The 23,510-nt window shown below is 57.9% G+C and overlaps 1 protein-coding gene across 1 annotated transcript; it reads left to right on the top strand.

Annotated features, from left to right (window-relative positions):
• Nucleotides 1-998: 998 nt before the first annotated feature.
• Nucleotides 999-23,510, top strand: ITGB3 (integrin subunit beta 3). The gene is made up of 15 exons (XM_074562184.1): nt 999-1,412; nt 6,963-7,048; nt 11,380-11,572; nt 13,643-13,895; nt 14,390-14,552; nt 15,164-15,325; nt 15,484-15,579; nt 15,775-15,864; nt 16,256-16,390; nt 16,831-17,260; nt 19,323-19,545; nt 19,742-19,842; nt 19,967-20,086; nt 21,163-21,329; nt 22,080-23,510. The coding sequence occupies exons 1-15, from the start codon at nt 1,355-1,357 to the stop codon at nt 22,146-22,148; spliced, it is 2,346 nt and encodes a 781-aa protein (XP_074418285.1). The 5' UTR covers nt 999-1,354; the 3' UTR covers nt 22,149-23,510.

Below are 23,510 nucleotides of genomic sequence, written 5' to 3'. Positions count from 1 at the left end.
GGAGGGCAGCAGCACCCCGCAGGGACTGGGGGGGGGGCTCAGTGGGGAAGAAAAGGGGCATCAAAACTTCTTCTTTAAAAGCCAAGACAAGTCCCCAGCTCCTGAGACAGGGTCCCCAGCTCCATCTCACCCTCGCAAGCACCATCGCCTCTCGTTGAAAGCCACATGGCTCCGGGGACGATGCCATTATCCCCACCTCTCCCAGTGTGGGGCTGCGGGTCTCGTACCGCCCCATGCCCATGGCCCCACAGCTTTCGGCACCGCCAGGCTGCGGCTGCAGCTCTCGGCACCCACACGAGCTCTTTTTCCGCTGCCTGGTGTTTCTGTGTGTCGGATCGTCTTGACCCAGGGCTGTGTCATTGCTGTCCCCAAGCCCTGTCACCTGTAGGAGAGAGCATCCCGGGGCTCCAGGGAAACAGCCCTTCTCTCCCTTCTGCCCCCCAGCCTCAGTGCCTCAGTTTCCTCTTCTCTGAGTAGGACCTCGGTATTGCAGGGGAACAAGAGGTTTATCACACCCTTTCGGGAGGCACCCACAAGCAGCTCCAGCATTTCAGCGGGGACAATTCCTGTGCAGATCTGACTCCCTGCACTTGCTCAATACCAGAGCAATTTTTGAGGACACAGAGGGGAAAAAACAAGACAAGTGAGAAGAAAACCAGGTCGAAATTATCTGACCCAAACTTCCCTCCCTTTGCGATGTCCAGGTTTACACCCATACTGCTGGTTTCACCAGGTCCAGTTCTTGGCTGGGTCTCACTCGGCTCCCAGCTCCATTTCAGCCGAGATATTCCCATTTGCACCCGTGCTCTGGGGAAGGGAGCTGCGAAACCACACTTTCACACCCACGTGTATTTGCTCTGTTGGCCCCAAAATCCTTGAACTCAGAGGCAGCCCAGGCTCTGGCAGGTTTAAGACCCAGGCTGCCTCTCATGCAAGAGTTAATAAAAGGAGGGAGTGAGCAGGATTTTGTCAGGAATTAAAACCCAGGCGAAAGAGCCGATGGGAAAGAGCCTCTTACCAGCCCCAGGGCTGTAGGTCACCAGCGCTTCGTACTTGCTGCCGGGGGGGGTTTATTAGGTCCTTGCCTGAGTTGTGAGAGAGGAAAAAAAAAAAAAAAAAAAAAAAAGCCTGAGGAGCTACAGGCAGAGCGGGCGGGGGCACTCCTGACTCAAAACGGAGTGACGAGCCAGCGCCGTTTCCTCCGCCGGCCCCGCTCGCCCTGTGTGTCATACACCCAGACTCATGATTCATCTCCTGGACTGCTCAAAACCTCCGGCTGCCCCAGAGCTGCTCTCCATCGCTCACGGCGGGGCTGGTCCAAGCAGCCCCCCAGGTTCGGGGCTCGGAGAAGAAGATGGGAAAACTCTGCGTGGCTGCGGGGATCCTCGTGCTCTGCGCTGCTGGCGGCTGGGGTAGGTTTACAGCCTGTAGCCTTGTCACTTGCTTAAAGCCAGGTCATTTAGTGGTTCTATTGCCTGTTATTTCCCCAGATCCCAGGACTTTCTGCATTCCCAGGGTCTGTGATTTCCTGGGAAAATCACTCGGAGCGGGAGGTGGCAGCCTGAAACCTGGGCAGAGTTCCCAAGTACAAAGCTCGGCTCAAGCTGGTTGGGCTTCGGCTGGGTCGGGGCCAGGAGGGTTTCTCAAAGATGTTACACGGTCAAGAGATGATTTGGTGCGTTATTCTCACATCGGGTGCGGCAAGTTTACGTTCCCTACCTACGCCGCGTTTGGCTCCGGACACTGGTTTGTAATGGAAGGACTGGGGCGTGACTTGAGCTCCATCCTTCATAAACAGAAAATACGCTGGGGGAGTTTGCAGGGCAGGTAGTCCCTGTATCCCTGTCACTTTAAGGGCATGGGCTGTATTTATGTCAGCGTTGCTGTCCTGTGTTATTTTTTCTCATGCTACTTTGGTGCTTTTCTTTATAAACTCTGATTTCTGGCATCAGGTGATTTCAGGACCTAAAATACTTTGTATTTTAAAAAAAACCCACAAACTTCCAATGTCTGAAGCATGGAGAAGAAGCCTAGAAAAGCGTTATCTCCTCCCCAGGTGTGTTCCCGGGGCTCAAAGCGCATCTGGCAACTGCAAAATGCTGCAGTGTTTTCAGCTCCTGATTTATAAATCAGTCCCATTGTTTTCGAGGCCCCACTGGAGGAGGTTTGGGGCAACATTGTTCTGTCTAAAGAATTCCAGACTTTGTTGAATTCGCAGGAAGAGCCTGAGGCTCCGATCTCTGCCGGAGTGAGCTCTCATCAGTACAGAGCTCTCATCAGGACAGGACACAGGATAACCCCTGGAAGAGTTTGTGTTTCTAAAGCGGCAGTTTGGGGCCGTACAGGTGATTTCTCTGGTCCTGTGCATCGCTGCCTGTATTCAGCTGAGCTCCGTTTGGGGCATCCCCTCTCCGGGAAGATGCTGGCAGACAGGAAGAGGTTCAGGGAAAAGGCACAGCCCCAGGATGGCGTGGGCAGGAGATCAGCCAGAAAAACCCATATCCTTATCGCTTAGTCAACCAGAAAGGCCAGAGAGTAAGTCAGTATGGTTTGTGTCTCCATCAAGTCTTCTAAAATATCTTTATCAAAGTTTTCTGTGCGCACATTCTTGCTTAAATTGGCAGAGAAGGGAAAAACAAAGTGTGTGGCTGGCTCACGCGGCCCGTAGAGGAGGTTATGTGGCGTGCAGGCTCGAGAACTGAGTAATTTTCTCCAGCCAGGGAAGGGTGATGCTCAGCCCCAGACGTCTGGGGTATTTCGAGTCCATCGTTTCACCTCACTCGGGGCCAGGGCTCTGCCCGGCCCCAGGCGGGTGGTTCCCGTGCTACCCGTTTCCCTATATTTCGTGTGCTAAGATTTCTTTTGGGTTTTTTTTTTTTTTAAAGCTCGAGCCTTTAGGATCAGATCGTTATGTGAGACCAGCTGCTTTCGTAGTGAAAAAATGCGGCTTTCGTACTTCGGTTTATTAGTTTTTTATGGCTGGAAAAACAAGCCTCAAAAATGAAAAAAGAAAAACCAAACAAACTGAAAAACGCCAGTTTTAAGTGTTTTAAAAAAGGCTAGTTCAGGCTGTGCTGGGTTCTTGTTAACCTGCTCATGGCCAAGCAGTGTCTTGAGCCGGGGAAGCGCTGCTGGGCGCCCACAGGGCCAAAGCCTGAAGGGGCTCAAGCCGCAGCATCCTCCGCTCTCCTCCGCCTGTGCTTTTACTCCTACATCGCCCCAGCGTCCCCCCTTCCTCCCGCGAAGCCCTCCTGACACCGCACCCTGCGTCCAGCCAGGCAAATGCTGCTGGAAATGCCAAAATCGAGACATTTCCCTGCAGTGAGGGGGGTGAGGCTGCCTGCTCCAAGCGGGACGAGCTGCGTGTTTGGCTGGTGATAACTCCCCTCTGTTAATCACTGCTGGCGCCCGGGGGAATTCGGCCCCTTCCCAGGGGGAAGGGACGGCCCTGCCCCATCCAACCCTGGGTTAAGTGCAGCCAAGAATGGCTCCATAGGGTGCTGGAGGGTGGGGAAGGGTCCTCCATCCCCGGGCACATGGTTCTGTCATGGAGCAATTCATGGGGCTGCATCTGGGGCGAACACCCCGGGGCTGGGGCTTCAGGCAGCCCAAGGGGGCCGGTACCCACCTGTGGGGACGCCCTGGGCAAAGCCACCGCTGCCAGCAATGGCAAGGTGGCACAGTGTGACAGCAGACCCCAGGGCAGCCTCGGGCATGGCAGCACCCCTTCCGTAGGGACCCTCCATGCTGCAGCCCCGTCTAACCCCGTGTGCTGCTCCCCGGCCGTGGGGCTGCTGCTCTGCCCGGGCGGGACAGCCCGGCTCCTGGCCGTCGTGACAAAATCTGCCAGAAAATTGGGATTACATCTCCAGCATGGTGGGGGGGGGGCAGATCAAGGCCTCGCTGGGCTGTGGGGTGGCGGCAGAAGGGGAGCAGAGGAAACCACCAGTGCGGAAAGGCTGTGCGCAGGCAGGAGGTAATGCGTACCAGCTGCGGGGGAGCAGATGAGCCCTCCAGCCCAGAGGGACCATCCCGGGCCTCATTAGCCCCAAAGCTCAGGTTTCGTGGCATGCCCAGGCAAAGCGGAGGCAGCCGGGGGCTCGGCCGGCAGACAGGAGCTTGGAAATCCTCCACGTCGTGTTTCGGTGCAGCCGGGTCTGGCCAGGACCCGGCTGGTCCCCAGGGGCTGGGTTTACGCCAGCGGTTGCACGGGCAGAGCTGGTGGTTCTGGAGTCTCTGCCCAATCTCAAACCAGCAGAAATTCCGGTCCCATCACACGGCACCGCTCGGGTGGGGGCTGTAGCTGCATAGCGTGTGTTTCCCTACAACCTCACGTTGCACAGGGGAAACTGAGGCAGGGAGCAGCTGAGAGACCTGGCTCAAGTTGCAGGCGAAACCTTGTTTGGGATAGGATTTGGACCAGTGCATCTCACATCCCAGATGCTGCTGGGTCCTGTCCCCAGGCTGGGAGCAAGGCTGGGGCACCCATGGGTGGCAGGAGCTCCTACCAGTGGGGTGCTGGGTGTTGGGGCAGAGCCAGGTCGCTAAACCATCCTCCAGTGAGCTAAAACCCACCCCTGCGGGGGAAAACCCACACTGACATTAAATAGGAGTCTGGGCCAGGAGCGCTGCTGGTGGTACCGGTGCCATGACCCTGCCCCAGCCAGGGCCACAGCCACCGCGGCCGCCAGTCAGCAGCTGGACACGGTGGCTACGGGGAGAGACGTGAGAGCGGAAAGCAATGAAACTCCTGGCACGGGGCAAGCAGCTACTTGGCACCTCTCCCCGCGTCCCCGACTGAGGGGCTGTGGTGCTGGTCCGGGTATCAAAGCATCGGGGCTCCCCAGGGACCTGCAGTTTTGGAAGCTGTTCCCATGTTCGAGCACATGGCCCTGGGGGTTGGCAGCTCTGAGAGTTTAATCCCGAGCACCTCAAAAGCCGCCGGGGCCGTCCCCGTCCTCGAGGGCTGCCAGGGCAATGCCTCCCCTGCTGTCCCCAAGGGGCTGAGCCGCTGCCAGCCGCGCCAGAACCGGCTCCCAGCTGCACGGCACAGCGCAAATCCAAGGCATGGCACAGCGCAAATCCAGGGCACGTGCCCCGGCATTGAGCTGCAGCTGCCGGCGCTTGGCAAGGCAGGAGGGATTTCACAGGGACGCCGGCAGGAGCAGCGTGAGAAGCAGGAGCCGGCGCTGTCGGTGCCACTGCTGCTTTCTGAGAGCCCTTTGCTTTGTCCCCGCCAAGCCCCGGCTCTCCAGACCTGTCCCCCCAAGGACGCAATAGTGCTGCTAACACATCGCTAAGTGTCCTCGGTGCAGAAAGCACTGGAGATCAACCCGTCGCTCTTTTGGGCAACGCTAAATTTAAAATCTTCCCCATCCTCCCAGGCTGTAGCTGGGTATTTTGGTGTATGGCGAGAGCTCTGGGAGCGGATGCAACCCCAAAACTGGTGCTGAGCCAGGCAGTTGTTGGATTTTAGCGTTTAGTTTAGCCCCTCCCTGCGTGGGACGAGTGGGGAGTGGGGGTGTCAGAGGTCCGACAGGGCACACCGTCCCCAGTGCCCTGGGGCGCGTCCCCAGGCAACCGTTAGCCTTCGGGACAGCCACAGCGTGTCCAGCTCAGCCTGTGACGCCAACCTCGTACAGACACGCGCATCTGTGACACACTGCATACACGGCCGCTGTGCTCACACGCGCACACACACCCCCCCACACACACCCCCCATGCACTCTCGCGCTCCCGGGCTGCGTGCCAGCGGGCACGAGCGCACAGTGGCGTCACGGTGGTTCTGCCCAAAGATCTGACGATATCGTTTCACCATTTCCTCTTTCTGCTCTGTGTTGCATTTCCTGCAGCTATAGAAAACGCTGCTTTTTCTGCCTGCGGCTGCCGGGGAGAGCCCTGAGCAGGGATGGGGGGACACAGGGCAAAGGGGAGACCCCAGTGCCCGCTGCTTTGTGCTGGCATCCCCCGGGCTCCCCGGGCTGTAGCGTTCCCCGAGCCAGGCAGGCACATGGCTACAGTCTGCTCTGCCCAGGGAATCCTAAAACTCTGCCAAGACACTCGTGTCCCAGAGGGAGGAAGAGCCGAGGGTGACGGCACCGCGGCCATGCCCCCAGCCGCTCGCTGCGTCGGCCATCGGCAGCGGGAACCGCAGAGCCGCAGGGTCCCGCCTGTGCCAGCAGAGCTCCTCCTGCCCCGGCGAGATCCGACACTGCCCCAAGGCCCCTGCGGGCATTTTGGGGCCCTTTAAGTCCCCACACAGACCCACTGGCCTCTGACCATCAGGACTGGTGCCATTATGCATCTCCCAAAGTCCCCACTGCCACTTCCACCGACGGAGCCCAACCTTTGCCCAGGGCATTGGCACAAACTGCCACCAGCACCTTTGTGGACTCGTGCCCTTTCCCTCCCCTCCTTTCCCTGGGTTTGAACCCGAGCCAAGACCAGCCGCTGAGTTTAGCGTCTGCACAAGAAAGCACTGACCACCCTGGGTCGGGGAAGGTGGGAAGAGGTGGCAGTTCCCCAGCCGCTGGCAGGGCTGTGGGTACCACGCAGCACCCCTGGGAATTCACCCCGGCCCCCTCCCTCCTGCCCCAAAATGTCTGCAGGGAGGCACAAGGGGAGATGTGTGTCCCCACTGGCACTGGGGGCTTCACTCCAATACGTGTGCAAGGTTGCAGGGATGGGGGGGACCCTTTAAGGAGCTGGCAGGTGGGAAACGATGCTCGGTGCTGAGCAGGATGAAGCCCAGCTGGTACCGGGCTGGGGAGGTGGTTATAAAAGGGGCAGGGAGACAGCACTCAGGTTTTGGGATTGGGGAAGGGTTAGAGCAGAGCCCTGGTGGGATGGGGGGAATGGGGCTGCCCCTGCTCCTGAAGCTGCTGGCTGAGCACTGAGACACTTCAGCACACGTAGGTTTTGGGCTCTGCAGGTTGTAACCGCTCTCTGTTTTGCTGTTTCAGGGGGTAACATCTGCACCACCCGCGGGGTGAACTCCTGCAAGCAGTGCCTGGCCGTGAGCCCCCTCTGCGCATGGTGCTCCGAGGCGGTAAGAGCTGGGGGAGACTGAGCAGGGCTGAAACGCGTCCCTGAGCGGGACAAGGGGGTGTGTAGGAAGGGACGAGCCTCTGGGCTGTGGGATGGGTGCTGGTCCCTGCGTTACAGCCACAAGCTTCGTCTCCATCTGTTCCCACCATGTCTAAACACATTCCTCGGCGGCATCTGGCTCTGACCACAGCCCGAGATGCACGTTACGGGGCTCGGGCTGCCCCTTCCTGCCTTGCTCTGAAAATCTGCCTCTTATCCGAGTGCCTACATCGAGCTGGCTGGGAAACGCTGATGTTTTCACTGGGAATTTGCTTTGTCTCTCAAAAAAAAAAAAAATGTACATTTGAAAACTTAGTTTACTTTTGGTTTGCTTCTTGAAAAGCCATTGTAAAGCTCAGGCAAAGGGAGTTTAATTGCTGGAAGGGCTGGAAAGGGAAGGGGGCCTGGGGAGAGGAAGACAAAATACTGATTAGAAGTTAGAGGTTTAAAAGCCTTTTTTTTTTTTTTTTGGAAAGAAGTGGGAAGGAAGACAGGGTGCCTGCTTTTGGTTACTGAGCTAACGAGAATGTGAGAGCTGAGCTGTGGCTTTACAATCACCCCGTTTGGGTGGGTGAGAGCCTGGAAGATCTGCCACGCTCCCCTCCAAAAATGCTGCCCTGGAGGTTAGTCCAGGCGTAAGAGGAGGGAGTTTCCCAACACCCCAGGGCAGAGACTGGGGAGGTGAGGCTGGGATGGGGAGAGGTGACGAAACCCTGAGAAACCTCTTTCAGGGATTCGCAGCCGGGAACAGTTTCCCCTCTGGAAAGGCTTTTCTTGCTTTCTGCTTCTCCATCCCTGCTTCATCCGGCTGTGCCCGTGGTGCCCACTGTGAGTGGGGAAAAAACCTGGGAAAAAGTCATCCAAGCTGGAAAACGCTGTCGGATGGTGCCTACATGGCCCGTTGCGTCCTACGTGGCCCGTTGCTTTGGGGTCAGTGCGTACCTGGAGGGGATGCCTCTGCTCGCTGTGCCCATCAGATACCGCCAGGATCTCGGTGTGAATAAAGATGCTCCTGCCCTGTCTTATCTCCCGCAAGGAGTGGCCAAACCGCACAGCGAGCGTGATAAGGGGCCTTGCTCCTTCCCAGCCACTGATCCTGGGCCGGGTTGGTGTCTTGACGCTGCGGTGGGGGCTGTGATGGGGATTTTTATCCTCCCAGATCAGCAAAGGTTTCCAAAAAAGGAAATATTTCCAGTGCTGCTCCGGGCTGTGCTCGTGGACAGACGTGACAAGCAGCGAGGGAGGCGTCCCGCTGCCAGCAGCCGGCCCCCGGAGAGCTGGGCTGTGCAAGCTCCACTCAGCAACTCTGCCTCCGACATCTGGACCACATTGGCTTAATTTAGCAAATGAGGGTTTTTTTTCTGTGGGTTTGTTTAATTTCCCTGGGGTGGGGGAGGTCTGCACCCCCTGCTTTTTTTAAAGGGACAGTGCCCTTATTTGTGCTCCATCTGCTCCCACTGCAGCCCTCTCCCACCCACCCCGCCTTTCCAAGGAGCCAGGAGTTATCAGTGACTCCTGCTCCATCCTGGCTTTGGACAGGAGAAGGATTTCATTGTGGTTTCTTGTGATCACTGACCCCACCGAGCGCTGACGCAGGGAAGAATTGAGTTTTATTTATTTTTCAGAAACCTTGACCGCTCTTACCAACAAAGTGCCCATCCGCTCACTTTTCCTTTTGGAAAAAGTCAGCCAAGCCCTAACACTAAGATGTGGCTCTAAAAATCTCTCACTTTGGAGATTATCGTGATAAATCTTTCAGGGTCTCACCCACTCTGGCTCCCTTGGAGGAAAGGTGGAGGCAAGGCTGGACCAGGGTTTGATTTTTCGGGAAGCTGCTGGAAGGTTTTAGCTTAATCTGCAGAGGCATCTGTGCTTTGGGTCCTCCCGGGAGCTCTCCTGCAGAGAAGCTGATGCTGCATGTGGTTGCCTTCAAGATGAAAACGGAGATGCCCTGGGGTTGTGTGACTTCTTACAGCCTCCCCACTCCCCACCCAGCAGGGAGCTGGGGGATGGAGCTGGGGCAGACCCTGCCCTCGCTTACGGGCTTCGGAGGCAGCCGTCAGGGGATTAAATCATCCCGTTTCCCATCCTGGAAGGAGCCTGAGCAGATACTGAGCTGAAACCTCCTTCCCTGCAGCGGGACAGAGATGCCCGAAGGGGAGGTGGAGCTGGGGGAGCCTCTCAGGCAGGGGCTTGTGATAGCGGGGTGGGAACACGCACCCCCCCGCAGCATCTCCGCGGCGGGCAGCCCGTGCTGTCAGGACTGTGCTGATGGGGAAGCGGGGTTTGCAGGGAGTGCGTCGGCGGATGAAGTCCCCGTGCTGCAAATTTGTCACCAGTGAGCCTGGGCTGCCTCCAGGTCGCTCCTACCTGGGGCTGTGCCCAAGTTGCCGCTGCCCTCCCCAGTAAGGCTGGCGGAGACCGGGGTTAAAAACAGACCGGGGGCTACGAGGGCCCCATAGCCAAATACCCCTTCGATGGCACAGTAACTTTTTCCTTTGCCTTTTGCAGTAATTTTGTTGCTGGGGAGGCTCCTGTGAGTCCTGAGTCAATCGTAATATTTAGGGCTCAAGGGGAAGGATGCAGCCCTGGGGTTAAATAGCTTCTCCATGGGAATCTCGCAGCAGGAATGATGCTGCTAATCCCATAAGGTGCTACACGGCCTTTGAGGTCCTGGGAACTGCCCAGGATCTCCAGGTATCACCCAAGAGCCCAGCACCACAGTTAAAAACCTGCCTGCCCAGCCTGCTTTTCACCCGCATATTTTTCCAGTGATTTCCCTGCCTGGAACAGGAATGTACGTGATGATTGATGGGATCTGGACTAAACCAGGCACCTCTTTTCGCAGCCGGGAGCCCCGTGGGGCGAGCCTGTGGGGTGGGTGGGTGCGAGGGAGCTAATTTAGAGGGATGACTTGTCCTCTTCACCGACAGCGTGCTGTCCAGGCGGTGAGGGTGGGAGCGGGAGGCCGCCGGGGAGGAACACGCCTGCTGATGTATTTTCTGGCTATCGCCTGGCCACCGTTTCCAGAGGGCTGTGGGCCAGCCAGGGCCTCCTCACACCGTTGGCGTTTTTTCTACTTGTTTGCGTAAAATGCACAAATTTATTCCTGAGTTCAGCCAGCCTGAACGTAGGGGAGATGGTGTCTCAGATGGGCAACCTCCGCAGTGCTGGGAGGCTGCAGCGTTGGGATCCATATTCCTGGGAGCAGGGAGGGAGCTGAACCAGCCCCGCCAGGATCTGTGCCGCCTCCTTTTGCTGCAGGGAAAGGCTGAGCTGGTCATCTGCCGTTGGACTTTGACTGTACAAAGATCTGGGCTGGAGGAGGGAGATGGAGAAACCCTTTGGAGGGGAGGGCGGCTGCTGCCTGGCTGGGAACACGCGGCAGCAGATCCTGGCAGCGTTGGGCTGGGAAAGAAATTCTTCCCCTATTTGTCCTCATGAGAAACCCGAGCGCCGGGAGCCCTTCTGAATGTACCGCGATAAGGGCGAGGAGCCGGGAGCTTTCTAGGAAAGGAGGGACAGGCCCGGAGCCCCACCGTGACGCCACACTTTGTGCTTCCTGCCCCTGACGGGCACTTGACGGCTTCTCCCGCAGCCCCGTTGCCTTTTTGCTCTTTCATTCCTTTTTTGGTTCTCCTTTCTCCCGGCCGGCTCCATCCGGCAGGAAGCTGGAGAGCTGGAGATAAGCCTGACCCGTTCTCGGACAGGAACCGAGCACCACTCCACGTGATGGGCTCACCTGCCGCAGGGCTGTTCCTTGCTCGCAGTGAGATTTCAAAGGGCAAGTGTCAAGAAAATAGGGGGGAAAGGTGGCTCGTCCTTTGCCAAAGTTTAGAAAATAATTAAAAAAAAAAAAAAAGTCCTAGACTCTGCCCCTCACCCCGAGCCTGCCGTGTTCACATCCCACCTCACCCTCTTCTAGCCATCCCACGCAGATGCGCTTTCCATTTAGCTTTGCCAAAAACCAAACCTGAGGCTCCAGCTAGGAGTCAGGAGGGGGGTTGGCAGGGATATATTATCCATCGCCCCTTCTTGGCAGGGGTTGCTGAGCTCCACTGGGGAGCGCAGCAGACCAAAACCTGCTCTGAGCCCCAGCAGGACTTGCTGATCCCATATCCACCTCCCTCGAGCAGGGACCACGTGCCCCAAAAAGCCTCTTACCCTGGTCTTGTGTTAGGTGTAATAAAGCAGGGGCTTTCTGGGGAAAAGGGGGGCCTTCCCTCCTCCTCCTGGCATAACCCTGAGAGTTCCTGGGGGGAGCTGGCTCCTGACTGTCTCCTCCTCCTGCAGGTTTTTGCGCAGTCGTCCCCTCGCTGTGACCTGCTCGCCAACCTCCTGCAAAATGGCTGTGGGCGCGACTACATCGAGTTCCCCACCAGCAGCGTGACCATCCTGGAGAACCGACCCCTCAGTGACAAGGGCTCGGGGGGCTCCACCACCACCCAGATGAGCCCCCAGAAAATACAACTGAACCTGCGGCCAGGTAAGAGCCCCCAAACTGCCGCAGGAAGGGGAGATGCCGTGAGAATAACCCAAAGGGCTTAAGCCATGAGTGAGCCATCACTCTGCCTCGCTGGCCAAGGCTGTCTCCTGTCCATCGGGGGCAAGGTCACGCTGGGGGCTGCACTGAACCCTCACAGAACATCCCTGGTGGGCAGCCAGGCTGTCTGCAAGCTGATTTCTGCTCTTCAGTGTCTTGGCTCAATCCCGTGTTATCCGAAGGGGCGGGATGGGGATGCGACTTCAACAACGCATGGGCTCGTTTTATAAAGCCATTTAGATTTTAGCTGCTGCCGCTGTACTCCGAACGCTTTGGTGGAAGTCAGCTCGTGTCTAACGAGCCGTAGAGCAGCTGGTGGGGTTGGGCTGCCAACAGGTCCCTGTAATTTCCCGGGCTTGTTTCAGCCAGGCAGGCTGGAACCAATTAACTGTTATGGTCGTTTGCCAGCATCAAGGAATTTCAAGCGCTGCCAGGCAGGAGGCAAAACTAACAGGCACCGCTCACCCAAGGTCACGAAATGGGTTTGGGGAATGTGGAGTAAGTGGTGCCATCACCGTGCTCTGCCCCGCACGTAGCGCCCCCCCGCTCCCCAGGCCATCCACCCATGGATGGCTCTTCCAGTCTCAGCAGGAATAATTTTGGTTCTTTGTGCTCATTAAAGCCCTGGGGCCAGATATCGGTGGCTGATAGCACGTGGCACGCTGGGCACATCCCTGGGCCTGGCCGAGAGGAGTCCTGACCCAACTGAATGACAGCAGTCTGAAGTGTCCCCACGCAATGGGGACATGCAGCTTCTAAGTGGCCCTTGCTTTATTTAGGTCTGAAGATATTTGGCAGGAGGCAGGTAGGTGTGCTGCTCTGGAGAGGAACAGAGGCAGCACGCAGTGCTGTAAGTCCCTGTTCCTTGGAAGCAGCAGAAGACAACCCCAGCTTGGTATCCTCTCTGCCCAACCGAGAAGGCTTGACAGGAGTTATCAGCCTTGACTCGTGAATCAAGACAAAATGCTGAAGGGTATAAGTAGGACAGGTCACAGCCCATGTCCCACAAGCTCAGAGTCCTCACAGTTTTAGCTCAAGAAGGAGAAACAGATGCTTTCTGGGCACAAAATTGGGACCTCAACTATGTGATGGTGCTCCAGCAATGCAGCTGGAGGGGGGATGGAGGACTTTGGGCTCTCATAGATTTTGAAACTTTCTCCATCCTGAAAGTTAGAACGTGACATGCAGATTTAGAAGGAAATATGAAAACCATAACAATTTAAGGTCAATTAAAGCTTTTTTCTTCAGCATTTGAGGTGTTCTGAGAAGGCTGGAGCTGTGCCCCAGCTTACATTTCACAAAGCTGTTTCAAAGAACAGCAAGAAAGAACCTTTGTCACTTTTAAAAGGCAGAAAGAAAAGGTCGACCCAAAGTGTTTTTCGCCTTTTTTTTTTTTTTTTTTGAAGTGCAAAAGTCATCGAAACTGGCCTGTTCCCCAGAAGGCTCTGTCTGAGGAGGCTTTTGTTTCAATGGAAAACATTTCACAAAAAATTTCCCAGAAGAAGCTGGGAGGAGCTGAGAGGAGAGGGAAGGAACAGGGACAGGGGAGGCCCCAGGAGATGCTCAGAGTCCTTGGGAGCTCAGAGAAGTCCGAAGCAGCCATGCAGCCCCCTGGTAATCCCTGTAACCCCTGCTGCCCACACACTGGGTGTTTCACTCACTCCATTCAGCATGTGTTGGTCACACTGTTCATGCAGGACACCTTGGGGGTCAGGTCTGAGCCGGAGGGCTCTGCTCACGTCCTGGTAATGAGAGGTTTGGAGAACAGGAGCCATGAGCCACATTTGCCATCTCCAAGCAGCGCAGAGCATATCCCCTGTGCAAGCACCCTGCCCGAAGGGCTTTGCCCCTTTTCTGTCTGTTTAACTGTGATGTTCTCCTCCCAGCACCTCTAAACCATCTCCTTGGGTTCCTGCTGACCCCATAGGTTGACTTTCTCCCTAGTCCTGCGGTGAGCCCCCTTTGCTCCTCCCAGGAGAAGATCTCTCACTCCATTGCCCTGTAACATTACAGATGACTCGCAGATCTTTCGCGTCCAAGTGCGTCAAGTGGAAGACTACCCTGTGGATATCTACTACCTGATGGACCTGTCCAACTCCATGAAGGACGATCTGAGGAACATCCAGAACCTGGGCACAAAGCTGGCTAGTGAGATGCGCAAGCTCACCAGCAACCTACGCATTGGCTTTGGGGCCTTTGTGGACAAGCCCATTTCCCCCTACATGTATATCTCTCCTCCACAAGCCATCACGAACCCTTGCTATGAGTAAGTCCCAGGCTGAGGGAGTCCTGTAAGAGCTGGAAGTTAATGGGACGTCACAGGAACGTGGCTGGAAATCCATACCAATGGATTTCAGTAGGGATTTGGGTGCCTGATTTTGGGCAGAGTTCAAACCTTGCTGCACTGCATGTTCTGCTGGCACAGGGAGGAGGAGCAGGTCTAAACTAAAAATATCAATGTGACTGGAAAGCTCTTAAGGGAACAAACAATTTTACACCATTTTTACAGGAGAGATGTTGAGGCTCAAAGAAAGTGACCTCTAAAAATCCCAGCAGGACTAAGGCTGGGAGCTGACCTGAGCCCAGCATCTCTAGAACATGTGATTGATTTTTTTAAAAGGTCCTTCACCAGCTCTTGGGATGGTTGGGTCCCTCCAATGCATCCTCGACAGGACCATGAGACGTGGGATGGCTGCAGGGTGGGCATGGGAGCAGGATGAGCCCTCTGAGCCTCATGCCCTGACTTCTCTCCTCCCGCAGGATCGGGGAAACCTGCCTGCCCATGTTTGGCTACAAACACGTCCTGTCGCTCACGGACGAGGTGACCCGCTTCAATGAGGAAGTGCGGAAGCAGAGCGTCTCACGGAACCGCGATGCACCTGAGGGCGGCTTCGATGCCATCATCCAGGCCACCGTGTGCGACGTAAGGGGCAAGAAGGCCTGGCTGGGGCTGGGAATGGGTCATGGGGCTGGGAGAGGGTCATCAGGCTGGGACTGGTGGGTTGGCAGAGACCACCCAACCCCACCAGGACAGGGCTGTAAGCCCTGTGGAGCTGCTGTGGGGCTCAGATCTGTGGGTGAACATTCAACTAGGACATTTCTAGACCACTAGGCAAGGCAAGACGAGGACCCTTATGTGGTCCTGGGACAAGAGAGGAACAGAGCAGGTGCTTGGGAACTGATGATGACCCCACATCAGGCCAGATGGGACATCTTCTCCTGTGCCTGCACCTTGATTTTGCTGGAAATGGGAGGGATTTCATGCCTCAGTCATTAGCCACCTTGATTAACACTCTAGCAAATTAAAACCTGCCTTTCACCTGTACAAGCAGCCCATGCCCACCTCCCAGGCTCCACAGCCCCCACACACCCATAGCGCTTCCCTGGGAGAGCAATCACCCTCGGTTCCCTCTGCAGCGGCAGGTTGGTCCCTATGGCCAAGCCATGACCCGGGGTGGCAGCAGTGGGGTGCTGGCACATAGGGCTGCCCTCGGCACATGCTGCCGCATGACTGGGAGCTGCCTTTTGCTGCAGGAGAAAATCGGCTGGAGGAACGATGCTTCCCACCTACTCGTCTTCACCACGGATGCCAAGACCCACATCGCGCTGGATGGCAGGCTGGCCGGCATCGTGCAGCCCAACGATGCCCAGTGCCACATTGACGAGGATAATTTCTACTCTGCCTCCACCACGCTGGTAAATCCTGACCCACACATGGGGCTGGGGAGCCCAGAGCTCCTGTTGAGGGTCTCCATGGGATGGGAAAGGTGGTCTGGGCCTGGTTGCAGAGCATAATGGGTACCAGCATAGTTGCAGGTATGTATTCCTAGAGTATAGTCTCTTCTCTTCCCCAGGACTATCCCTCTCTGGGCCTGATGACTCAGAAACTCTCACAGAAGAACATCAACTTGATCTTTGCTGTGACGGATACAGTTGTTGGTCTCTATCAGGTAACAGCTGCTGTGCAAAGCCACCTTCTTGGCCTGGTGGGTCCTGAGGAGCACCCTTTGCAGCTGACCATGGGTAGCTGGACATAGCTTGGTGGTCTCCTGACCTATCAAAGCTCCTTGGGAAGCTCCTGTGTGCCCAGACAGAGTTTGGCCCAGCCATGGCACAAGCAGACCACATTTATGATATTTCTCCAGAATTACAGTGAACTGATCCCAGGCACAACCGTGGGCACCTTGTCCAGAGACTCCAGCAACGTCCTGCAGCTCATAGTGGACTCCTATGGGGTGAGTGTGCAGTGTGATGGCCCCACAGCTCTCTGCTTCCCAAAAATAGCCACTGCTTCACACTGCAAGCAGCCCACACAGATTTGGCAGCTCCCCCAGCCCCGAGCATCCTCCCTGGACCAGCTGCAAGCACCTGCCTCCACCCACGCCTGCGGGGACCCCGGGGAAGGGAGATCACTGTGTTTCGCTGCCTGCTCCTTCCCATCCTCGAAGGCGTTCCCCTGTGGGGAATGACGTAGTCAAGCCCTGAGAAAGACTCGGGCCACTTGGCCGCTTTCCCATGTGTGTGGGAGCATCGCTGTGGTGCTCAGGGGGGCTCCTCCCCAGGCCTGAGCCATGCCCAGCCTGTGCTGTCATCTTCATCACTCCTCTCTCCTCCCTCCTCCCTTAGAAAATCCGCTCCAAGGTGGAGCTGGAGGTGCGTGACCTCCCCGAAGAGCTGTCCCTGGCCTTCAATGCCACCTGCCTCAACGACGAGGTCATCCCCGGGCTCAAGTCTTGCATGGGGCTCAAGATCGGGGACACGGTGAGGATTCTGTGCATGGGGTTGGATTTTCTCCACCTCTGTGTAGCAGCGCTGCCAGCTCGGCTGATGCTCTCCAACAGCCCCGTCTGCTTGCCCCACCACCTCCTGGGTGACACAGACCCTGCGTCACCATCTTTGCGGTGGAGAGAGGGGTCCAGCTGGGTGGGTGCAAGGAGGAAAATGCATTTTTGAGTCTGCTGGATGCACACTCTGTGGTCCTCTAACTCAGCCTGGCCTGCTGGCCACAGTGCGTGGGATTTAGCCTGGTTACTGTGGCAGGCAGGTGACCTGACCCAAACCAGGCTGGACAGCTTTGAAAAGCCCAAAGAGACCTGGTGGGTCCCATTTCTGGGCTCCTTAAGCTTGGGTGTGGACTGGAGTGGGTACCCCCGTGTCGTGCTGGTGGTCCTGCTGCCCTGATGCACCCCTCTGCCCTCCAGGTGAGCTTCAGCATCGAGGCCAAGGTACGGGGGTGCCCGCGGGAGCCGCAGAAATCCTTCACCATCAAACCCGTGGGCTTCAAGGACAGCCTGACGGTGGTGGTGGACTTCAACTGCGACTGCTCCTGCGAGAGCCAAGCCGAGGCCAACAGCTCGTCCTGCAGCCGAGGCAACGGCACGCTGGAGTGCGGCGTGTGCCGCTGCAACCCCGGGCGCCTGGGCTCGCACTGCGAGTGCTCGGAGGAGGAGTACAACCCCTCGCAGCAGGACAACTGCAGCCCCCGGCGGGACCAGCCCCTCTGCAGCCAGCGCGGCGAGTGCATTTGCGGGCAGTGCGTGTGCCACAGCAGCGACTTCGGGAAGGTGACGGGCAAGTACTGCGAGTGCGACGACTTCTCCTGCGTCCGCTTCAAGGGCCAGATGTGCTCGGGTGAGTGCTGGGCTTGGAGGGGAGGCAGCTCAGGGCATTTTCACGCCGACCAACCTCATGGACAAGGAGACACCGTCTATTTTGGGGCTTGTCCCATGCATTGTCCCCACCAGCTTGCTCAGCTGTGGTTCTCCCTGGACCAGCCCTAGGTCTGAAGCGATGCCAGGGAGAATTATTCCCCTTTTGGCAGCTGGTATCACCTTCTGTGCCCAAGAGCCGTGGCAGGGTGATGGGCTCTGAGGGTTAAAAGCAGACCTTGGTCCCTGCTTAGACTCAGGAGCCCCATGGGGGTGGCCAGTGGGCACCCCAGGGAACAGGGACCAGCCAGCCCCTGTTCGAATCGCAGCCCCCGACACACCAGAGGTATTGCTCTGCAGGAGGAAAGCATGGGGTGGAGGGAGAGGGGTGGGGAGAGGCAATTTTTATCCTCCCCCCAGTTCTTGAAGACTCCCCATTGGCAAAAGCAGTTGGGGAAGCAAATCCTCCCACCTCGCTGGTATTACGGCATCGGCCCTCCTGAATATTTATCTCTTCCATGTGCTACCAGACCCCCCACTCCAGCCCCGGCTGCAGTACTGGGGAGAGAGGGGAGGTCCTTGGATACTTCCCCCATGCCAGGAACCGGGGAAGGAGCCCCTCTCTGCAAAACACCCACCCCAAGAGCAGTTTCACATGTCCTGATGTGCCGGGGCCACTTCCCTATTGGAAACCCCCATCTAGGGTTTATCCCACGCACGTCTCCGGTAAGCACTGGAGCCCAGGCAAGGTGGCTGCTAACACAGTGCCAAAAAAGCCACCGCTTTCGTGGTGCAAGGCCAAAACTCCCCAGGAAAATGTCAGGGGCCAAAGCTGGTCCCATTCTGCTGGAGCCCAGCGCGGGCGAGATGAAACCTGTTGGACAGATAACACTTGGTTCCTGCTCCCCACTGTCCCCAAATTGGTTTTGGGACCCCCCCACCTGCCCCCCAGCCCAACTTCATGGCTCACGGCTGACTCTGCGCTGCTGGGATTGATCCCTTATCTTAACAGCCTGCTGATAACAGAGGTGGAAACTGAAGGTTTTCCCCCCACACCCGGAACAGTCAGTGCCCTTGGGGAGCCGGACGCCCATCCCTGCTCCCGCTGCCTGTTTGCACAAGGGCTGCCAGGTTTGAAGGGTGATAAGGAAGCGCTGCCCCCATCCTGGGCAAGCTGTTAATTAACCCGATCTGTCTGACCCTGTTGGCATCCATCCCATCCCTTGAGCCACTTCTCCCCAGCTTCCCCGTCTGTTTCCATGCCTTGTCACCCAGCGTGGCGCTATTTTTCCTGTGACTCAGCCCCAGTTCCTCATTAACGGGGTTACACATCTATTTCTCATGCCGGTGCCCCAGAGGCCATGGCGGGGACGGTGCCCGGCCGATCCCCCGCCGGGAGCAGTGTTCCCAACCTACCCCGCTGCGCTCGGGGCTTGGGACGGGTCGGTGTGTGCCGGCTCCGCGGCATTTCCACCGCTCACCGTGGCTTGTCTTTGAGCTGAAATCAAACCGCAATCCAAACAGCCCCGGGCTTTGGCAGGATTTGAGCACGTCTGTCTGTCTGTCTGTCTGATTAAACCAGTCTCAGCGAGTGCGCAGAGCTGGTCCAGCTTTTCCCAGCAGTCGGTTTCCCCTGCCTGGTCTGGGACTGGGAAATGAGTGGGATTTGGTGGGGTTTGACCAGATGTCCTGAATCAATCTGAAATTATAAGGCAAAGCTTGACTAGCTCAGAGACAGATCTGATTGAGTATCTCCAGCTGCTGCTGCTGCCAACCTGCCAGAGCTGGGGCAGCTCAGCCTGAAATTTGGCATTTTTTTCCAGTTTGGGTGGAATAAGGGTGTTGGGGACATGGCAAAGGTCAAGGTTAGATGTGAGCTGCTGTCTGTCCACCCCAGGGATGGTTGTCCTGGGTGGCTGGTCTGCCTTGCCGTGCCCACAGAGGTGGAGCTGCCACTGTGGGTACATGGATATCCCACATGGGTGATTGCTAATGGGATCTATGGGGACACTTGAGGGTCCTGATGCCCTCTGGGTTGTCCCCAGGCCATGGAAAGTGCAGCTGCGGGGACTGTCTGTGCGACTCGGACTGGACCGGCGACTACTGCAACTGCACCACCCGCACCGACACCTGCATGTCCAGCAACGGGCTGGTGTGCAGCGGCCACGGCTCCTGCGTCTGCGGCAAGTGCGACTGCACCCAGCCCGGCTCCTACGGCGACACCTGCGAGAAATGTCCCACGTGCCCAGACGCCTGCACCATCAAAAAGTGAGAGAGGGCAGAGAGGTGGGAGACGGGCCGTACCCCACTGGGGAGCCCGCAGTGGTGCCGGCCGGAGCTCTCACCGGCTGCAGCCCGGTTGGGTTGGGATTGCAGCTATTTCCGCAGCCTGAGATGAAGAATTGTGACGGTTTCCCCGGGGAGAGCATGGAGGAGCTCACAGTACCTCCTTCCTCTTCCTCAGGGAGTGCGTGGAGTGCAAGAAGTTTGTGCGGGGAGCGCTGGTGGAGCAGCAGTCCTGCAGCCGCATGTGCCGCGATGAAATCGAGACGGTGCAGGAACTGGGTAAGAGAGGAGACCCAAACCCCTGCCCTAAAGCGTGGCAATCTGGCGGGGTGCGTATGCCGCCCGCTTTCCCTCCGCGTGTGCATCCCCTGGCATGGGGGGCTCTGAGCCTTCGCTCTGGCAGGCGACAGGGGCAAGGACGCCGTCAACTGCACCTACAAGGACGAGGATGACTGCGTGGTGCGTTTCCAGTACTATGAGGACTCCAGCGGCAAGTCCATCCTTTACGTTATCGAGGAGCCTGGTAAGATCCGTCCGCTGTGGTCACACGGGAGGCGGTGCAGAGCATGCCGTGCTGGGTTTCTGTGCTAAATGGGGGGATTTTCTGAGTCCCCTTTGAGCCTCCCACCCCAGCCAGGCTCACGGGACACGGTGGTCGGGGGCTGAGAGGGGTTAAAATGCTGCTTTGTTCCCTGCTCGGTGCCACTGGGGCTGAAATTTCCTGCCTCTGTCTCACATTTCCACACTTTGCTCGGTTATTTTACCCCCTCATTGAGGCCAAGGATGGGGGCTCAACCTTGCCACCGCCCTGATCCTGCTTCTGACTCCGTGGGTGTGATTTTTCTCAAGATGCCATTAAGAGCTGCTGCCTCCCATCAGCCTGGTGGGAGCGATGCTGGGCTGAGATACGGCAGCCCCCCCAGCCACGTGGAGCAGCTCCGGGGTCTCCGCTGACCTCGGGGTCTGTTTTCCAGCTGAGCTGGGGACTGTGCGGCCGCAGATCTTTCAAAAGCTGTCCCGAAGGCAGCTGCCAGCCATCAGCAGGGCAGCAGCCCGCCCTCCCTGGCCCTCGTACCCGGGGAGAAGAGGCAGGCGAGGGCCGGGGGGGCTGCAGAGCCCCGGCAGCGTGCGGGGGGAGCTGGGTGGGTGCTGGGGTTTGTACCGGATCTCGCCGCCCCGGTTTGTGGGTGCAGCGGTGATGCACAGCCGGAGGGCGGGGGCGGTGTGGGGTGTCAGCCCTGGCTGGTGGTTTGGGGATGAACTTCCAGCAGCCCAAGGACCTGGTCTCCAGTGTCATCCCCCAGCGCGGGTGGGACCTGTGATGCCCCTGACCTGGGCTGCTCCAGACTTGGGTGCAGACCCCCATCCTATAGACAGGAGCTTGAGGGTCTCGACACGTGCACCTCATGGATGGGATCCTCCTTTTTAGAGCCTGCTGCGCTCAAGGGTGGAGGCTCCTGCTCCCTGCCAGGGGAGGATGAAGCCCTCCTGAGACCAGAGGAGCCCCATGTACCCATGGCCAGGCAGCCCCAGAGCTGGTTTTAATTGCCCCGGGGGTGCTGAGGCCCCCCCCCAACTCTGCCCTCCTCCCTCTGCCAGACTGCCCGAAGGGGCCGGACATCCTGGTGGTCCTGCTGTCAGTGACGGGTGCCATCCTGCTCATCGGCCTCGCCGCCCTGCTCATCTGGAAGCTCCTCATCACCATCCATGACCGTCGAGAGTTCGCCCGCTTCGAGGAGGAGAAGGCCAGGGCCAAGTGGGACACGGTGAGGGCCAGAGGGTCAGGTGTGCCGGGCAGGAGTCCCTGAAGCCTGCAGCCCCTGGGTTGAGTGGATCCAGATCCCAGTGTTCCCAGCACGAGAGTCCAGTTGCTGTCTGTGGTCTCGGGACACAGTCCTTAGGGACCAGCCTGCCTCATCCCTCTCTGAAGCACGGCACAGTGTCACGGGCCGGACTCGGGGTGACACTGCCAGCCTGGACACCCCTTCCCGGAGCCCGCGGTGGTCACAGGGGATGCGCACAGGCGATAGCAGATATCCCAGATGCTTTTCCCACCTCCAGCATATCCCAAGCACTTGTCACCAGCGTGACCCTCTTACTCACTGCCCACACCAGTGTTTCCATCCCATGAGTGAGGTGGAAGGTCCCTCCTGCCACGGGATGCTGGAAGGGCTGAGGCACCTGGAGCACGAGGGAGGGGGCAGGGATGGTACTGGAGCCTGTCCCCCACCTCTCCTCCACCTCCCTGAGGGAAGGGATGGGGTGGGGTGGCTCTTTCAGGAGGCCGCTCTGCTCCTGAGCTCCTGCTGCCTTTCCTCTCCTCCACAGCAGCTTTTTCCTGCTCTCCCCCGTGAAACCTCAGGGGGAGCCATTAAAGTGGGCAGCCGAAGGCTTGAGCGGAGACATGGATCCACCACTCAATGCTGAAATGGTGCCTCAGTTTCCCCAGCTGTAAAGTAGAGCAAATGCTGATGCCAAGCACAAAGTGACGATGCTCTTTTTCCTCCTTCTTCCAGGGCCACAACCCTTTATACAAAGAAGCTACGTCTACCTTCACCAACATCACGTACCGCGGGAACATGTAAGGATGCCGCATCCAGCGCTGGCCGTGGGATCAGCCAAGGATCAAGGATCTGTGGGATCTTCTGGAGTCTGGTTTACAGAAGAGCCTGTGTGTGTGTCTGCGTGTGTGAGTGTGTCTGAGCGTAATTTAACAATCCCTCCAAGGCCCTGTTGTCCATCACCCCGCTGTAACTGCAGGGATGTGCTTTCCACAGCAAACCTCTCGTCCTTACCTCGGTGGGTCGCCTCGCGGGAGCCGGCGGCCCCTCCATACACTGAACGCAGAGAAATGGGACTTTCTCTGCCTGGCGAGTCTGTGAACTTGTTAGGTGCTCATCGGGCCATGGGGATTTCAGGAGCGGCTGCTCCAACCAAAGGCTGAGCCGTGCTTTCCTCCGTGGCCCGTGCTGGCGAAGCTCTGCCCGCTCCCAGAGTCCCCTTGTGCACTGGACAGACGCGGCCCCCCTGGGTACGGGAGCCATCTCCACGGGGGACAGGGCAGCTACCCTCGCTGCCAGCCCACAGAAGCCACCGCACGGCTTTGCGGGTTGAGGATATACCGCTCAAACAACCTGGCATCCCCCAGCTTCTCACAGCCACGTGTTTCTGGTACTGCTGGGGCCTGGGACAGTGAAAAGCAAATGCCCCGGCCTCGCAGTGCCCTTCCTCCTTCCCTCCACATGCAGTTTGCACCACTGGCCAACTCTATGTAGCATCAGCTGCGCTGGGCCCAGCTGCAGCCTGGTTCAGCCCCATGACGGTGCTGAGTTCCCCATGTCCCCCTCCACCACCACTACGCCACGAAGCACGTGGATGGGTGGGCAGCAGCCTGGGGAGGGTGGCGATGCCCGTTACCCCTCGAGCCTGGCCACCTCTCTCCCTTTTCTGTGCTTTTTGGGGCTGCGTTACTGCACCCCGCTCTATTTTCTGTGTAGCTCAGGGTTCTAGAAGAGCAGGCAGGGTTCAGGCCACATCCTGCTGCCTGTGGTTTGGGTGACCCTTGTGGGAAAACCAAAAAAAAATAAAAACGTCCTAGTAGCAGAGTTTGGCTGTAACGGTGCTGCTGCCTGGTCCATGCCCTGGCCAGAGCATGTTGGCTCTATTCCCTTCGCTCACACCAAAAAGCAGCAGCGACCTTGTGCCTGGCGTGGGACTGGCCCTGACAGCCCCAGCAGTGTGTTGGCTGGGCTGGTGGTGGCCATATGTCCCCGTTCCCTAGCTGGCCTGTCCCCAGCAGCCGGGGGACGGGGGCAAGGGCTGGCTGCAGGCAGCTGATGCTGGGGTGGGAGCTGGGGCTGAGCCCCGGAGCAGGGAGGTGGGTGGGCAGCAGCAGAGCGGCAGCGATTCACACCACGAAAATGAAAATAAAGAAACCTTGAACTACT

This window comes from Larus michahellis, chromosome 18 (genome assembly GCF_964199755.1).
Source record: "Larus michahellis chromosome 18, bLarMic1.1, whole genome shotgun sequence".
NCBI lineage: Eukaryota > Metazoa > Chordata > Aves > Charadriiformes > Laridae > Larus > Larus michahellis.
Note: the sequence above shows the minus strand (reverse complement) of the source record. Positions and strands in the feature narration are given on the sequence as shown.

Excerpts from the sequence above, each read along its gene's own strand:
- ITGB3 (XM_074562184.1), top strand. The coding sequence starts at position 1,355 with ATGGGAAAACTCTGCGTGGCTGCGGGGATCCTCGTGCTCTGCGCTGCT. Across the intron at positions 14,553-15,163 it reads TCCAGGCCACCGTGTGCGAC|GAGAAAATCGGCTGGAGGAA; the intron begins GTAAGGGGCAAG and ends CTTTTGCTGCAG. Across the intron at positions 21,330-22,079 it reads CCAGGGCCAAGTGGGACACG|GGCCACAACCCTTTATACAA; the intron begins GTGAGGGCCAGA and ends TCCTTCTTCCAG.